This window comes from Diabrotica virgifera, chromosome 3 (assembly GCF_917563875.1).
Source record: "Diabrotica virgifera virgifera chromosome 3, PGI_DIABVI_V3a".
NCBI lineage: Eukaryota > Metazoa > Arthropoda > Insecta > Coleoptera > Chrysomelidae > Diabrotica > Diabrotica virgifera.
The window spans coordinates 218,252,957-218,271,859 of NC_065445.1; the positions used below are offsets into that span (position 1 = coordinate 218,252,957).

The 18,903-nt window shown below is 32.2% G+C and overlaps 1 protein-coding gene across 1 annotated transcript in view; it reads right to left on the reverse strand.

Moving 5' to 3' along the window:
- LOC114331342 (hydrocephalus-inducing protein-like) overlaps positions 1–18,903 on the reverse strand; it is a 691,883-nt gene that overhangs the window by 363,533 nt on the left and 309,447 nt on the right. Inside the window, exon 35 of the mRNA XM_050647266.1 lies at positions 3,907–4,008. Within this exon, the coding sequence (XP_050503223.1) occupies positions 3,907–4,008 (102 nt within the window). The remainder of the gene's footprint in view (positions 1–3,906; positions 4,009–18,903) is intronic.

Here is an 18,903-nt window from a genome sequence, read left to right on the forward strand (position 1 = left end):
GTAGTTTTTTTATTTGAGGCAATAATATTTTCATATTTTATGACTTTTAATATTTTGATACAAAGCCTTATTTAAAACAAAAAATATTGTTTACTAAATTTGTTTAACAGTTTTTTTAACAAATTTACCATAGAAGTCTAAAGGGGCCAAATTGTCCCCGTGTAAGTTATTATCGTTTTCTGGGAAATTCGACGATCCTTTCTTTCAAATTCCTGTCGAATAGGTAAAATTATATTTATGTATGTTTATTGTAAATGGTTACCCTTATACTGGTACTGATCATCTACGTAATAAAGATACAATTGTTGGAGAACACAAGTGAACACAAAGATGCAATTGTTGGTGTAGAGCACCAAATGACGCGTCTTTATACTACAAAAGTAACTTCAAGACGATGGTCTATGTACGTGTTTTATAATACTCTTGACTTGGAAGCAATAAATACATGGATTATTTATAAAGAAATAACTGGAAGTAGACTCAGTTTTCGTAAGTTTATTCTTCGGCTGTGTGAAGAATTATGGGCCCCATACCTTGTCTCCCGAAATCTGGAACTACGTCTAACAACACCAGGTCTACCAACAACTATCACTGTTACTATCCAAAAACGAACAAAATATCAGTTGAAAATATTTTGTAAAGGAAATCATACTTCCAATCATTGCCACGGTTCTAACGAGGCAATGTGTGGCAAATATCAAACACTGCAAATTGTATGCTGTTCCGAATGTTTTTGATGGGCAGCGAATGTGTTAAACAATAAAAGTAAAAAATAAAATTAGATTCTACCGTCTAGAGTAGATTTAATTTCTTTAAACTGAGTTTTAATGGATTAAAGAACGTGGGGCCAAAATGATCCCTTCCGACTTTCTAGGTAGGTAAGCTAAGCCATACTTTCTAGTGTTAAAGTGCTTAAAAAAGGGTTTTTTTTGTTTAAAAAAAACTTCCAACATTAAAAGTAAGTTACGAACAAAATATTTTTAGTCCCTTTTATATTTTGGTAAAAAGGATCACGAAAATCACCCCCTAATTAACATTCCAAATAAAATTAATATTTACTGCTTCACAAGTTACTTTACTTACGTATTGTTTTATATGATCTATGAATTTAATTGGTTCAAAGTGCCCATTTGTGAGAAAAAATTGGTTTTAAAGTAGAACTTTTTTCTTAATTTTGAAAAAAAATCAATTTTTTTCGAAATAACTTAAAAATTAATAGTACTACTAAAAATCTCAAAGAGTAATAAAATGTACGTTTTGCTTTTATGAATATTTTGGATTTTTTTTCCTCTTAGACAAAAATTGGATATACTAAGGCTATTTAAAACTTGCATGCACTCGTGATTAGTGACCCGTTCAAGCCATTTTACCTACAGCCCTTTCAAAATTAAGCACGATGAACCGATGAAACTTACAAATCGTATAAACAATACATGAGTAAATAACTTATGAAGCAGTAACGATTAGTTTCGTTTGGGATACTAATTAATTAGGGTTTGATTTTCACGAGTTTTTTTACCAACAAAAATGGACCAACATTATTTTGAACGTAACTTGCTTACTTTTTATGCTAGAAAATTATAAAAAGAACAAAAATAAAGTTTATACTTTATATAAGTTATGATGAATTTTCCAAAAAAGTGTTTCATTTATTTGTTTTGTTACATTGAAATATTCGATTTGCAGTTTGACGAATAAGAACCTACTTTTAGTTAGCTATAACTCTGTTTCTACAGGGAGTACATACATAAGAGTTTAGGACTAACTCAATATTGACGTTATGGACTAATATTGTGTTTCGAATCATTGGTCATAACCACAGGAACAGTAAAGGAAGAAATAAAATGTAGAAATCTAACAAAAATCAGTGTGATCGATATGAAATGGATAAATTCGGTTTAGTTATTACGCCCCCTCCCCAGTCTATCAGCATGAACTTTTGTAGATTTGATAAAATAATAAACTAATTTAGTTATTATATTAAAAAAAAAAATAATTGAACACCATAGTCCTGTCGCCAGGGGGGGTACAACGGCCTCCTTAATTCAGATGGACTTACCCAAGTTTTTTTATGTATTTTGACCCGTAACACACGAATTTTTTGGGTAACAGTTGATCCGCATGTCGATAAGTTTGTTATAAACAAAGAAATTGAGGAATTACATAACAGCGATTTTTCGCAAAACAAAACATTTTTTTGTATTTGTTGGGCGATTCTCAGCAAAAAATGGTCCTACAAGTTTTTTTCGTAGGAGTTTTTAGAGATAAACGCGGTTGAACTTTCAAAAAATCGAAAAAGTGCAATTTTTGAACCCGAAAAACTTTTGATTAAAAAAATAAAATAGCAATTCTGCTTACTGCATTTGAAAGTTCAAGTCAAATTCTATCGGTTTTGATTATTTGCATTGCTAAAAATTAAGTTTTTATTTGTTAATCAAAGCCATATACACATAGTGTTTCCCGTGCCCAATGCATACGTTTCAAATGGGAAATGCTTTGAAAACATCATTCAATCACTGTCTTATAGCTTTGTTTAACAATAAAAAATTAATTTTTAGCAATGAAATTAATCAAAACCGATGGAATTTGACTTGAATTTTCAAATGCAGTAAGCAGAATTGCTATTTTATTTTTAAATCAAAAGTTATTCAGGTTCAAAAATTGCAATTTTTCGATTTTTTGAAAGTTCAACCGCGTTTATGTCGAAAACTATGCATCCTACGAAAAAATTTGTAAAAACATTTTTTGCTTAAAATGACCCAAAAAATACAAAACAATGTTTTGTCTTGCTAAAAATCGCTGTTATGTGATTCCTCAAGTTCTTTGTTTATAACAATCTTATCGACATCCGAATCGACTGTGACCCAAAAAGTTGGTGTTCTACGGGTCAAAATACATAAAAAAACGGACATCTTGGATATTAAAGCACCCTATGTAACGCACAGCTGAATGTGGCTGAATTTTTATGTTTGTGCTTCACAGTGTTGCCATGCTGTTTCCTATATATTTCTTTCATAATTTCAATCAATGTTAAATGAACCTACAAGAATAATAGAATAATAACGTTTACTTCTCCGTCATTATACTAGGTAAAATGACAAATAAGGTGTCAAATGAAAGCTTATAGGCCTAGATTGTCTGTCCTTCAAAAAATAAGCGGTATATTGGGGATTTCTAATGTTGACAATAAAAGTTGCACTATTTTTTTTCTATAAAACATTTTGATCTAAAGCTTACCAGAAAACTTCTTTGTACTCTTTACTTTAAAATAAACGTGATTGAGAAGCTCAATTTTAAACATCGTCACACAAATTTTGCGATTAAACTTTGCAATTCACAAATCCGCACCTTTTTCTTTGAAAAAATCATAACCTTTATCATTATAAGAATAAAAACTTGAGGCAGATACCTTTGTCTTCAGAAATGTTACAGCTATATAGTGTAAAAATTTCAGAAAAAAATATTAAAATCGAACAGAGTTGTAGCGAGGTAAACGCAAAAAAACGTGATTTCTTTTTTTTTTTATTTTTAGGTTAAAATTGCGATTTTGACAATGTTCCCCCACATAAAATTCAAAATAAACTTCATTTTCGTTTTCAGCACCCTCGAAAATATAAAGTATGAATAAAATTAGCCATTCATCTCTCTGTGGTCAGTATCTCGAAAACTAAGCGCTTTTTTGAGGGTGTCACGCTCGTGTATAATATCACAAAAATTGTAACGTGATAATATGAAAAAATAGAGCATACGGCAACGATGTCACAAGTGATGGTCGGATCGAACGCCAAAATCTACACAGACATATTAGGGTGCTTTAATACCCAAGATGTCCAAAAAAACTTGGGTAAGTCCATCTGAATTAAGGAGGCCGTTGTACCCCCACTGGCGACAGGACTACCAGCTTACGTCTTGAAATTGCCGGCGCCGAAATATCTACTAGTTTCTCCTTTGAAATTGCAGAACCTGGTTTTATTTTTTTCTCTGGTGATCCTTCGTTGTCACCTGCAGCTGAAAATTTCGATTTACTTTTTATTATAGTCCAGAAAAATAAAGTAAAAAAGTAGCTTGTTGAGGACTTTGACACAGTTAGTTATCTGACAAGTTTTTTGAATGACAACCGCAATAACTAAAACCTCTATCTTTTCTGCACTCAGTTCGGTTGATTTTTATATTATTAAGAATTTAAATAAAAAAATGCACCATTTTAAGAATTTTTTCGTTTACCAGTGAAAAGTAAATAATGTTGAATGGATTTGGAAATAGGTATTTGATAAAATATTTTTAAAATGACGATTTGTGAATGCTGATTTACTATTTTGTTGCTAAAACACTGTAAAAGCTCTAAGAGTCTTACAATAATTCTTAGTTTTCAATAAGTGTTAATATACAGTTTGTCCCTGTAAGTTGGAACCATATAAAAAGTGCATAGAAATCGGCCCACTTAAAAATTTGGTCTTTTTTGATGTCTTATATTTCCTAAACCTTTTGGCCGATTTAAGTATTTTTTATAGACTGATTCTTTAACAATACCACTTTAATAATCTTGTTGCTAAACAGGTAAATTTTCATTGTATACCGGGTGTACCAATCAAACTGTGTTTTTATCTCAAAGTTCGCATCACCCTGTGGAATATTCTAGCATTTATAAAATACTGAAATTAAAAGCCAACTATAGCCTCAGGTTTTCTTAATATTCTGTTTTTTGATTTATTCGTTTATGTTGGATAATACAAAAAAGTCAGGTAGATACTTTAACAACTAGACATATTCTTCATCAATACACGGTGTTTCTAAATAAGTGCGACAAACTTGAAGGGGTAATTCTGCATGAAAAAATAATGACAGTTGGCTTGACAAAATTATGTCCGCAAATAATTCGTTTCCGAGATACGGGATGTTGAGTTTTTTTCTTACAAACTGGCTTACTAAAGGGCTACAAACATATGAACAAAACGTTTTCGCTCTGTAACAAGAGCATCATCAGTGTTACAAGAACATGGTGAGCCAACCAAAAAATGCAAAGGTCAAAGCCTTTCAAAAAACAAACAAAAGTCTTATATAAATGAAAACATCGAAAGATCCAAAGGATGGATAAAATTCCTAAGGAAACTGAGGCAGGCAACTGAGTTGCCTGCCACCTCTGATAACAGAATGACTTAGTTACCTTTTGACCCACTTACAACGTGTGGGAGTCATATGTTGCCCTAGGGCCGTATCCTTAGGAATTTTATCCATCCTTTGGATCTTTCGATGTTTTCATTTATATAAGACTTTTGTCTGTTTTTTGAAAAGCTTTGACCTTTGTATTTTTTGGTTGACTCACCATGTTCTTGTAACACTGATGATGCTCTTGTTACAGAGCGAAAACGTTTTGTTCATATGGTTGTAGCCCTTTAGGGCTTTTTAAACTAATATACCTTTTACCAAGAAGAAAATTTTTTTATTAAATTTCACTTGTAATTAATGGTATACAGCCAACTACAGGAAGTTCTTCCTTGTGGATATTTATTTATTGCTTTAAAACAAGTTGAGATTTACAAATGAAATTTTGTAGGTTTTAAGAGATAGCTATTGCTGATTTTTTGACATAAAATTAAGAATTTTATATTCACCATTAGCGTGCATACAAGTAATATGATCGGTCATATTACACGCATGCGCGCTAATGGTGAATGTTAAATTCTTAATTGTATATCAAAAAAAGTGCAATTACTACGCCTTAAAACCCACCAAATTTCATTGGCATATCTCAACTGGTTTTAAAGCAATAAAATAAATCGTCAGTTTGTAAGAAAAAATTCAACATCCCGTATCTCGGAAACGAAACATTTGCGGACATACGTTTATAAAGCCAACTGTCCTTATTTTTTTATGCAGAATTACCCCTTAATGTTTGCCACACTTATTTAGACACATCGTGTATTGATGAAGAACATGTCTAGTTGTTAAAGTACCTAACTTTTTATTATCCAACATAAACGAATGAATCAAAAAACAGAATGTTAAGAAAGCCTGAGGCTTTAGTGGGGTTTTAATTTCAGTATTTTATAAATGCCAGGATATTCCACAGGGTGATGCAAACTTTTAGAAAAAAACACAGTTTGATTGATACACCCGGTATACAATGAAAATTTATCTGTTTAACAACAATACTATTACAGTGGCATTGTCAAAGAATCAGGCTATAACATGTTCAAATATCACTTAAATCGGCCACCAGGTTTAGGAAATATGAGACATCAAAAATGACCAAATTTTTAAGTGGACCGATTTCTATGCACGTAAGTTTAGAAACCTTTTTTATTATTAAATTTACGAAAAAAAGTTATTTTTCATAAAAAACTCTGCATGGTCTAAAACCGAAGATTCAACCATCAGATATCACATTTGATGAATATTATACGAGGTATGTCAAAAAATATGAATTTCACTCAAGAGTAAAGTAGATTTATTTTTCACATTTAAAATTGTTATTATGAAAAGTTGTTTAGAATTAAGAACTATATGGAATTTCATCCTTTTTATTGAAAAAAAAAAACATTGAAAATTTTTCTGTAATTATGGATGACCAACATTATTTTCAGTTATTTCAATTATGATAAATTATAACTCTTTTATTATTAATTTTACGAAAAACAGTAATTCTTTATAAAATGTTCTGCACGGTCTAAAACCTAGAGGACAACCATCTTATATCAAATTTTATCAATTTTATACGAGGTATGTCAAAAAATATGAATTCGCTCAAGAGTCGGTACTTAAATAAAATGCCGTTATTTTTCACAATATGGAAAATTGTGATTATGTAAAGTTGTTTATAACTAAAAACCATGTTCCAATATGTAATTAAATCCTTCTTATTGAAATATTCTGAACTATAAAGGTACTCTATTCTTGATCGAAATTAACCTTTTTGACGTGCCTCGCATCTTTTTTGATCGAATTTGATATCAGATGGTTGTATTTAAGGTTTTAAACCATGCAGAACTTTTTACAAAGAATAACTTTTTTTCGTAAAATGAATAATAAAAGAGTTATCATAATTGAAATAACTGAAAATACTGTTGGTTATCCATAATATAAAAAAAATTTATGAATAGTAGAATATAATTCTTACTTCCAAACAACTTTTCATAATTACAATTTTCAATATTGTGAAAAATACAGCCACTTTACTTTTGAGTGAAATTCATATTTTTTGACATACCTCGTATAATATTCATAAAAATTTGATATCTGATGATTGAATTTTAGGTTGTAGAGCAGAGCTTTTTACGAAGAATAACTTTTTTTCGTAAAATTAATAATAAAAAAGTTTTCCGTATGGTTCCAACTTACAGGGACATACCTACTGCATATTCACCGTTATTACGCGTCAACGGCCTTCCAGTATGGATCTATGGACGAGTATCACTGAGCCGCAAGTCCTTATATCTTGCCGTACTGCTCCTGCATAAGCCGATCAGACTCAAGCTTATTCCAGACCAAGCCGTAGATTTCTTAGAATTTTAGACTTCTGCGTTAGCCTTTTAATTTTTCTGTTCATGTTTTCTGCATTTTAATAACTTAAAATCCGCGTTAGCATGTGAACGGTCTCAAGTAAAATATATGTAGTTGTAATCGCGCGTTATCAAATTGCGCGTTAAACGCCTGTTATGTGAACGGTCTCTTATGTTATTACACACACATAGTTTTGGTCATCAAGGTCCGGCGCAAATTGAACCTGCGAGACACAACCTGCGCCGGCGGGACGGGTGACCCGTGCATTTATTTTTCTATCGCACCGCATATTGAACCCAAGCCGACCCAAACGTTGGCTGTCGCCGTCGCGAATAGAGACGGGCAAAATCAAAAACGGTTACTTTTGATACCGGTTCTCAGTGGTACTGAGTACAAATACTGATTACAAAATACTTATGTCTTATGTATCTGATCCTTTTACTGAATTGATTAGGCAACTTTAAATCGGTATTTCCCTACTTGTAACTCGTAACGTTTTAAAAATATCTTACACGTCCCTAGTAGTCGTAGCGATATAACTTTCGAAAACATCGAATTTGATCATAAGCGGGTGCATAATAAGATATCTTACACTGAGTATTTTATTTCTGTACATAATACCTACATATTTAAAATAATCTCGGAGTTATTTCATAATCCCTCCGCTACAGATCGGTCATAAAAAATAACACTATCTGCATATTTTGTTTTTAATTTTTAAGCATAAACAAAAATGTAATATGCCGACAAGTTAAATTTGAGGGTAATACGATATATTTATCGATCACGGTTTTAAGTAACATGAATCATTTTTCACCATATTTTTCTAATAATGTGTTATTGTAAAGGCATAACTTTGATTATTAATTTCGTCTACCAAAATTATAATAAGCTTATTTAGTCTACCAAAAGTTATCAGAATTTAATGACAAAGACAAAGCAGTTTTAACTCGGGGTTTTAACTATGCTATGGTCCTTCTCATAAGCATTTTTCAGTGCGTCACAATTGATAGAAAAAAGGTAAGTCAGTGATAATACACATTTATAACATTTATTCTAACATGACGTATTAGTTAAATCTGACAGTTGTCACATTTTATTTGCAATTTGGTATAAAAACAAATCAATTGTGTTTATTGCATTTATAAAATGGTATTTTCTTTGATTTGTATAGTCTTATAAATTGTACAGATTATATTCGTAGATATATTATATAATTAGTAAATATTTTTTTCGATTATAGCGCCATCTATCGACAACTAGAATAAATGTTATAAATGTCTCTAATCACCGACGTGCCTTTTTTTCTGTCACATACAATTTAATGCGTTAGAAAGAAATCGAAAAACTGTGACGCACTGAAAGATGCTCATGAGAAAAAGAATAAAAATTTTTTTTATCACAATAAATTGTACTTAGGTAATACCATCCGTATTAATTTCAAAAACGTCCATCTCGCAAAATAAACAAATAAAAATAAACATCTGGCAGTGAGTCACGCGTCCCATGCCCCAAGAAAACTCGGCGTTATCGAAATGCCTCCCACTTTTTCAGGTAAATATTTTCATACATGAAATGCCTCCCAGGTACAATCGAAATGCCTCCGTTTCGTTAATCATTTAGGCTGATATTTTGTCTATTTAATCTCTGTATAATGACAGAATGTTGAAAACTCATAATTTAAATAGGTAGTATCTATTTATTTTGATTTTTCCAATTCTTATTGCAGTGTACCTACATAAAATTTGTTTCACATAAATATTTCACAGTACGACATACACATTTCTTTTTAGAAAAGAAAGTTGTTACCCGACAATCTAATATCCAGCTTTTCTGGGTAATTCCAATTCCGATTCTAATCTCTTCCATATTTATAATTCCATTTTATAATTCCATAAATAAGTACATTTGCCTTAATCTTTTAGTTTGTTTATATTCTCTGGGTATTTTCTGGGTAATTCCAATTGCGATTCTAATCTCTTCTTAACGATTCCATGAATAGGTACTTTTACCTTAATCTTTTTAAATGTTGGCCAAAGATACAGTAAAAGGGTGGACATGTACTAAAAAAACCTGCAAATCATTTTTGTGAAAATACGATAATTGAATCAATATAAGGTTTGTTCCAACATGAACTTTTGGACGGTCCAGAAACCGTCACGAAACTACTTGTACCGTTTGTTGTGCGCATGTTCGTAATTGTATCGCCCAGTTATCGTCCCATGACGGTAATTTGGAAACCGATGTTGGAACGGTTATCTGACTGATAACTGATTTTCTATCATTATCATTTGTCATTTTTGTTGGTGACACCTTGTGTGCTTTTAGTCGATCACGATTCCCGCTTTCCCTCTTTCGATTTGCATATTAAGCACACAATACATTTCCCCCGGGGGAAATGTGCTATATGGCCCGATTACTGAAATGATCATCACGAAACCGTCACTAAAAGACCACAATTCTTGTTGGAGCAGTCGGAAGGACGATCCGACGACGATGATATTTTTGTTGGAACGGATTTTGTTTACTACGCAGGACTGTTACCATTTCGTGACGGTTCTCGGTCGTGTTGGAACAAACCTATTAGATCATAACCACGAGAAGTTGTCTGCCGAAGTTTACAAAAGAAAATCCGTAAGCAATTCAATAAAAAGAGCAGCCGTGGAAGATCTCAGCGAAAAACCAATGAAGCTCATCTGTAAAGAACTTAAGAAGACAAATAATATAGGGACATTTACTATCGATGATATTAATAATATTTTTTTATTTATTAAGCGCAACAGGCCTTGTAGGCCTAGGGCTAAAATGTTTACATTTCTGATTACATAAATAATGTAGTAAATAACTTAATATAACTTACATAACTTATAAATTTTATTTAAATACACTTCAGTCTTTTTATACACTCCTTCACAACCTCTCTCCATCTCCTTCTGTCCAATGCTAGTTCTTTCCATCTCTCAATGTTACTTTTCTTCAAGTCTTCATATACACTGTCCTTCCATCTTTTCCTTGGCCTGCCTTTCCTCCTCTTTTGTATTGGTCTTCGTGAAAGTACCATTTTTGGCATTCGTTTACTTCCCATTCTCTCTATGTGCCCCAAGTATCGTATTCTCTGTGCTTTGATCGTCGTCGTAATCGTTGGCTCTTGATATAGTTCTTCCAATTCTTTATTGGTTCTTCTTCTCCACTGACCTTCTATTTTCACACCTCCATATATTGCTCTTTGCATTTTTCTCTCCCATCTTTCTAACAGGTATGTTTCTGACTTTTTGAGCACCCATGTTTCGCTTGCGTATGTTACTGTAGGTCTGATAACAGTCTTATAAATTCTTATTTTTGTTTTTCTTGATACGTATTTGGATTTCAATAATGTGCGTAATGCTCCATATTTTTTATTTCCTTTAGCTATTCTTGCCTTTATCTCCCCTTCTTCATGACCATTTTCATCTATTTTGGCTCCCAGTTAAATAATTTCTTTGGCTCTTTTAAACGAGTATGTTTTTTCTCCATCTATTTGTACTATGATGTTATTCTCTTTTTCTTTTTGGATCTCTCCCATTATCATATATTTTGTCTTTTCTTCATTTATTTTAAGTCCGAATTTTTTGGCTTCTGTTATTATGTTTTTCATTAACTTTTGTAGTTCTTTTTTGCTTGTTGCTAATAGCGTCAGATCATCTGCAAATGCTATGCATTGGTGGCCGTTTTTAAATATCGTTTCTTGCATGTTTATTCTGCTTTTCCTGATTATTCCTTCCAATGTTAGATTGAATGCCATTGTTGATAGTGGGTCTCCTTGTCGTAATCCTTCCTTGGTTTCAAACTTTTTGGATGTATACCCTTTCCAAGCTATTTCGTTTGTTGTGTTTTCCATCGTCATCTTTATCATCCTGACAATTTTACTTGGTATCCCCAATTCTTTCATCAGTTCGTACATCTGCTGTCTATTTACTGTGTCGTAAGCCTGCTTAAAGTCTATGAACAAAGCATATAGTACTGTTTTATGTTCGTAACAGGTAGTCTGTATTTCTTTTAAGGCAAATATTTGGTCAGTCGTTGATCTGTTGTTTCTAAAATCTGCCTGGTATTCCCCCAGTATTTTTTCCGAATAATGACTTAGCCTTTTTCTTATACTTTGTGCCAAGATTTTGTAAACTATTTCTAATAGTACGATGCCTCTGTAGTTTTCGCATCGCATTCTATCACCTTTTTTATGTATAGGGCATATTCTTGCTATGGTCCACTCTTCTGGCATTTTTTCTACTTCCCATATTCTTTTTATCAGGTCATATATCTCTTTCTTTTCGGTCTTTTCTTTTCATGATTTTTCTCAATTCTCTGTATTCTTCTCTAGTGCTTTCTTCGTCATTTGTGAGATTTTTGAGTCTTACTTTTCTTATTGCTTCTGCTACTTCTTGACATTCTTCATCATACCAATCTTTTGTTTTGTGTTTTCTTTTGGTTTTCGCTAGGATTGCTTTACTTGTGTCCAAGATTGCTTCTTTGATATTTTGCCATTGTTTGTCTGGGCTTGACGTTTCTTGTTCCCTGATTAGTCTGTTGGTTATTCCCTGTTCATACTTCTTCTGTGTGTTGTTATCTTTTAGTAGTCCTATGTTAAATTGTTTTCCAATTTTTTCTGTTGTTTTATTGTTTCGCTTTATGTTATGCTCGATTTTATATTCTGCTCTCACCAGGTAGTGGTCAGAGTTACAGTCCGCTCCTCTCATGCTCTTTACATTTATTACATTGTTTGCATGCTTCTTCTCTATTAAAATATGGTCTATCTGATTTACTGTCTTCTTATCAGGGGAAATCCACGTTCCTTTATATATATCTTTTCGGCGTAATTGTGTGCTTCGTATCACTATTTGCCTTTCTGTTGCAAAGCCTATTATTCTTTGGCCATTATCGTTCGACACCTCATGCTTACTATATTTCCCTATTATGTGTTCGTATATATTCTCTCTTCCTACTTTGGCGTTGCAGTCTCCCATTATTATTTTGATGTCAAACCCTGGTAATTTATCATATTCTCTTTCCAATTGCTCGTAGAAATCATCTTTTTCTTCTTCTGTGGCATCTTCAATCGGTGCGTGTACATTTATTATACTTATGTTTCGTTTGTCCCCTTTTAATCTTACTGTGCATAGTCTATCTGATATTGGTTGGAATGCCATTACTCTTTCCTTCCATTTTCGCTGTATTATAAAACCTGTTCCTAACCTTCTGGTTTCTCCCCCGCTTTTAAAAAATACCACGTCTTCTATTTCTACTATTTCTGTTTCCAATTGTTTTGTCTCTTGTAAAGCTATTATTTCTACATTATATCTTTTAATTTCTCTAATTAATTCTTTGAGTTTTCCTGTTTCGTATGTGCCTCTTACATTCCATGTACCCAAGTTGACTTTAGTTTTCTTTTTGTTATCTTTACTTATTGCCTTGTCCATTGCCTGCGTCGTTTCCGTCTTATTTATCTCTGTTGCAAACTGTATCTTGTCATTTTTCGGCTTTTCTTTTTTATTGCTGTCTTGATTTGTTTTATTTCCATAATTCGTAATCCTATTCTTTGCATTTTTCGTCGTCATTTGTTTCCTTTCATTGCTATTGCTTAGTTTTTTGCTTTGGTCTCTACCACCAACGTTTGGTTCATTCCATCCCAGCGCCATATTTCATGATCGGCATATATTTTCTTATACCCTACTTTCACTTTTCTCCCTTCCTTTCTTAGTTCTTGCGCTTTTTGTCTGACACGTTTCTGTACAATTCTGTCGTTCTTTGATAGGTCATCGCTGATATAAACTAGACCTTCTTCTCGATTTCTCAATTTGGTTTTGTTTCGCATGATTTTTCTTTTATCTTCTTCCTTTTCAAGCTCAACCAGACAAACTTTTTCTCCTAACTTCAGAGCCTTCTCTATTTGTACATCTACTTCTAATTATGTCTGCATAAAATTTTTCATTGCATGTTTTAGGATATCTGGCCCATTTGTATCTATGTTCAATCCCTGTATAATTATATTTTTCCGCCTTTTTTGATTTTCTAAACTTTCAAGCCGTTCTTCTATTTGATAAACTGCCTGTTTTAGTTTCGTGTTTTCTTCTCTTAATGTTACATTCTCCTGGCGTAGCTCTCTTATTTCATCTCTATATTCTTTCTGCTCTCTACGCATCTCGCTAAGTTCTCTTGATTGTTCCTCGATTTTTAGACTTACTCCTGCCATCATTTCCATAATTTTTTGTATATTCTCCTCCATTTTCTCCTTTCTGTAGGAGGGAGATCTGCTTATTTTTCGACTTTTGTTAAAAGCCCGTTCCAATTCTTCCTCTTTTCTCTTCTTGTCGTTTTCGTCTGTCGTGGTACCGTCACTTTCTGTTCGAAATAATAGCTCTTCGTATTTTTTATCTTCTCTGCTCATTACAACTGGTTCGTTTTACTGCGATAAAGGTCTCGTTCGGACTATCTCCGCGGAAACTTAACCTTTCTCAGTGTAGCGTCTTACTTTTTTTCTTTTTTTTTTGATAAAATTATATTGAGCAGTATATACTATTTCGCTCCTCCCTACTTACAGGACTTCCCTGTCGACTTGGCAACACCGCGTTCCAATCAAACAAGAATCCACTTCGAATATCGTACTATCGATGACGTTTTATTTGTTTATGTGTTACGCTTACCTTTGATTTTTGCCAATTTGGAGCACAATTTCAATATTTAGTTTATTATTTTTCGTTCAGCGCGAAGATTACTCACTTAACTTCACACTTTATGCGTTTGCTGTAATTGATTTACTCTGCATTTCGCGAAAAACGGGTTTAATGCAGGAGCAAAATACAATTAATATTCACACACTCAGCGCAACGTTGCCACCCCGATATTAATAATAACTTCCCAAAAATATATCTGAATTTCATAAAGCTCTCGATTCATCTTCTATTATTACAAATAGAAATGAAAATTTTATAATTAAATATGACAAAGATAATCATATTGTTATATTAACATGTTTTTCAAATCTTCGTTTTCTTTCGACTGTTTCCAATTGATATGTTGACGGAACTTTTGAATACTGTCCTCGTTTTTTCACTCAATTGTTTAGTATACATGGCTTGAAAAATGGACATTATATTCCTCTTGTCTTTTGTTTACTTCAAGATAAAAAGTCATCTTCATATTATCTCGCTTTTAAATATATCATAGAAGAATGTTTTAAAATTAATTGTCCTGCATCCCCTAAAATAATAACTTCAGGCTTTGAAATTTCCATTCATAATGGTGTTCGAGTGGGATTTCCTGAAGCAGATCTTCATGGATGTCGTTTTCATTTGGGTCAGGCATGGTATAGAAATGTTCAAACACTGGGATTAGCTCCAGAATACCAGAAAGGTGTTGACTCAACCGAAGTTACGCATATTCTTATTTATATATTTGGTCTTTCATTCTTACATCCTAAAGATGGTAGCGATTTTTTTGATATAGATTTGGCAGAAATTAAACCAGTCGATGAAAGAGTCACCCAGTTTTGTGATTATCTTGTTGATAATTACATATCTGAAAATTCGACATTTCCTCCACATCTTTGGGCTGAGCACTCTTCATCCTTACAAAGAACCACAAACCCATGCGAAAGTTTTCATTCCAAGTATAATTCTTCTTTCTACTGCCGTCATCCTAACATTAATAATTTTAATGTTGTAATTTTACAATTTCAAATAAATACCTACATTAAAATAAATTCTGTTTCGACACCAAAAAAAAATTTTTGCGTAAAGTACAGCAAAAATAAATTTTCTAAAACTCTGAATGAAAAAATTTTAGAATTAAGAGAATGTAAAATAAATAGATTAGAATTTGTCAAAGTAATATCATATAAATTTAGGAAAAATATTTTGTAATTTTATATTTCTATACACATTTTGTATTATTTTCCAAACAAGTTTTTTTGTTATGTTATTTTTAATAAATCTATAAAATACTTAATATGTTTTTGTATTTTTTGTTCAATTATTAATTATAAAAAATAATGGTTATAATAAAATATATATTATAATGGTTATAAAACTAGTTATATATGTATAAGTTAGATAAAATTTATAAATACCGCCTAGTGTCAATAATGTTGAATACATAAAGGTTGAAAATAAAATAAATTAAATAACAAAATACCAATTTTGACAAAAATTTACAAAGGGACGAAGATGCGGCAACGTCTCACCTTCAGATAAAGATTATAACCATGTAATTTATTTAAAGCTTGGGAGGCAATTCGTATGTGACCATTTTAGCGACAGGTAAGAAATCCTATTTCGGGAGGCATTTCATATGCGGCCAGAAAACTGTACGCCGGTGACAAACATCAACGATGCATGCGAACGCATGCACTGATCGTAGTAGTGATGTTGATTATAGTTACTTTCGAGTATTCGTTACAAATCGTTACTTTCGTATAAAGTAATCATTTACAGCATTCGTTACTTTGATTACTATGATTACTTTTGTATTTGAGTACCGGTAATCATAATATATGAAGTAATCATGATATTATCGAAAATCGTATTTCTCAGTAGGTAGGTATTTTGTATAGGTATTCCGATATAACAAGTAATCATTTACAGCATTCGTTACTTTGACTACTATGATCACTTTTGTTACTTTTGTATATAAGTACCGGTAATCATATCGAAAATCGTATTTCTCAGTAGGTAGGTATTTTGTATGCCCCACCTAAATGCCCTGGTCTAATTCTAATAAAAGTAATGTAATACATACAAAATTAAAGTTGTTGATCATACTGTAGAAACATTATCATTTCCACATTGTTCCGGTCAGTCTAGCTAGAAAGTAATCAAGTGTACTGGTTGTAGATACAATAGGCGTTACTCGCTCTGATACGACTGGTACGAAGTAATCAGAGTAATCAAAGTAGATACAATAGTTGTTACTCGTTCTGATACGATTGATAAGAAGTAATCAGAGTAATCAAAGTAACGATTTGCCTCTCTGTATAGTAATCGTTACTTTCGGTATTCGTAAGTAACGAGTACTTTGTAACGAATAGTTACTCTTTCAACATCACTAGATCGTAGAATGGGTTCAATTTGCGGTCTCTCGCTTATAAGTAAAGCTCGGATTATAGGCAAAATGCCTTTTTTGCCTATTATAATTGTTTTTTGCACTTTTTGCCTTTTTACGTAAATTGCGCCTATTTGTGCCTTTTTTAAAATTTCATGGTACTACCCATGATATTATTCTATTACTAAACCATTCTATAATAAAATTTTGGGTCAATAATAAAATGTCAATGGTTTGTTTATATAACAGATTTCTAGGAAAATGTACCTGATCGAGACTTGAGGGTTAACTATTTGGAAATCCGTAAGCTTTAATAGTTTATTATCAGTTGTACAGTCGGTTACTGTATCAGAGTTTAGTCACAAATTACTATATCCTAGTTTAGTTTTGTTGCGTATACCGAAAAGCAAAGAACACGTTTTAAAACGTTTTAGACATTTGTGTGAAAAGATGACATCTAAATTAAGGCTATGGATCGCACCTTATTCGGAACTTTCTCTAGAAGGAGATGGAGCATTTTGTAAACCATGCGGCAAATCGGTAAGTTTTATTTTTTCTCGTTTTTTCTCGTCCCACAACATAACTAAATTCTAAAGCGGTTTTAGAATTCTAATTATTTTTTTTTAAATTCTCAGATTTCAAGTAGAAAAAGTACTTTATTGACCAGCATTGTGGAACCCCACTTCATAAACGTAATTTGGAAAAATTAAATTTCTCTAAGTTAGCCCAAATATCTCTGCGGGATAGTTTAAGCAGTTCAAAAAAAAAGGAGGAAGACGCATTTAAATTTGATTTATGCCAGATGATGATTGCATCCAACATTCCTCTATATAAAGTTAATAACCCTAGTTTTAAATGTTTTTTCGAAAAATATCTTAATAAATCCTTACCGGACGAGAGTACATTGAGAAAACATAATGTGGAAAAATGTTATGTGGAATGTATTTCAAAAATTAAGCGGGAGTTAGAGGACAATTTTTTGTATATTATCGTGGATGAAACGACAGTTGTATGCGGCAGGTATATAGCTAATTTAATGATTGGAAATTTGAACGAAAACTTTGCGAGAAAACCTTATTTAGTTGCCGTTAAATAATTGGAAAAAACAAACAATTTAACAATAAGTCGATTTATACAAGATAGTTTAACAAACCTCTTTTTACCCAACCCTATACCAGTGAATAAAATAGTTTTAATGCTTTCAGATGCTGCGGCATATATGTTAAAAGCTGCTGTTAATTTAAAGATTTTTTATCCTAATTTAATTTCTTGCACTTGTGTAGCCCACGGGGTAAATAGAATTGCTGAAGAAATAAGAAATCAGTTTCCGTTGGTAAATAATTTTATAAATTTTATGAAAAAAGTTTTTGTAAAAGCTCCGTTGAGGGTGCAAATATATAAAGAAAGACTTCCCGGTGTCCCTTTGCCACCTAAACCAGTAATTACAAGGTGGGGAACCTGGCTCGAAGCAGTTTTTTTTTCTACTTTGAACACTGCAATGAAATAGAATTAGTTATGCCAGAATTTGATGATGATATTTCCGAAGCCATTCGAGAAGCAAAAAAAATATTAAAAAATCCCAAATTGAAACAGGAACTCGCTTATATCAATGACAATAATTATAAATTAATAGTTACCACAATTACCTTATTAGAAAAACAAGAGATAAATTTATGTGAGTCAGTAAAATTAAAGATAATTTAAAGACGAAAATTAAATCGGCACCTGGAAGTAACGGTCAATTAATTTTAAAAAAAATGAAATATGTTTTCGACAAGAATGAAGGTTTTTGGTTTTTATCTAATGTTGCTAAAGTTTTGAATGGGACATTTTCCGAGGAATTACAAATTATGCCAGATTTATTATCCGCTCTGAAATATGCTCCAATTACATCTGTCGATGTCGAACGTTCGTTTTCAATGTACAAATTAATTTTAAGTGATCGAAGGTATAGTTTTAAGACCGAAAATATTGAAAAATATTTAGTTATTTCTATTAATGATAAAATTTTAAGTAGTTATAAATAATAAGTTATATTCCTTTATTGCCTATATTTTGCATAAATGTTAATATTCCTGCATTTTTTAATAAAAATCTTTGCCTATATAGGCGCCTTTTTCTTCAATTTTTGTTGCCTATAAATCCGAGCTTTACTTATAAGCGTGCTTCACAAAACTGTCCACGCAGTTCGCCGGTGCAAGTTGTGTCTCGCTTAGGAACAATTTGCGCCGGGGCTAAAACTCAAAAAACTTGTCGGATACGTGGCTGGGTTAAATTCATGTGAATATCGTGTTTCTCTGGACGAAGACATCGGGCGAAGCACAAGAGGTG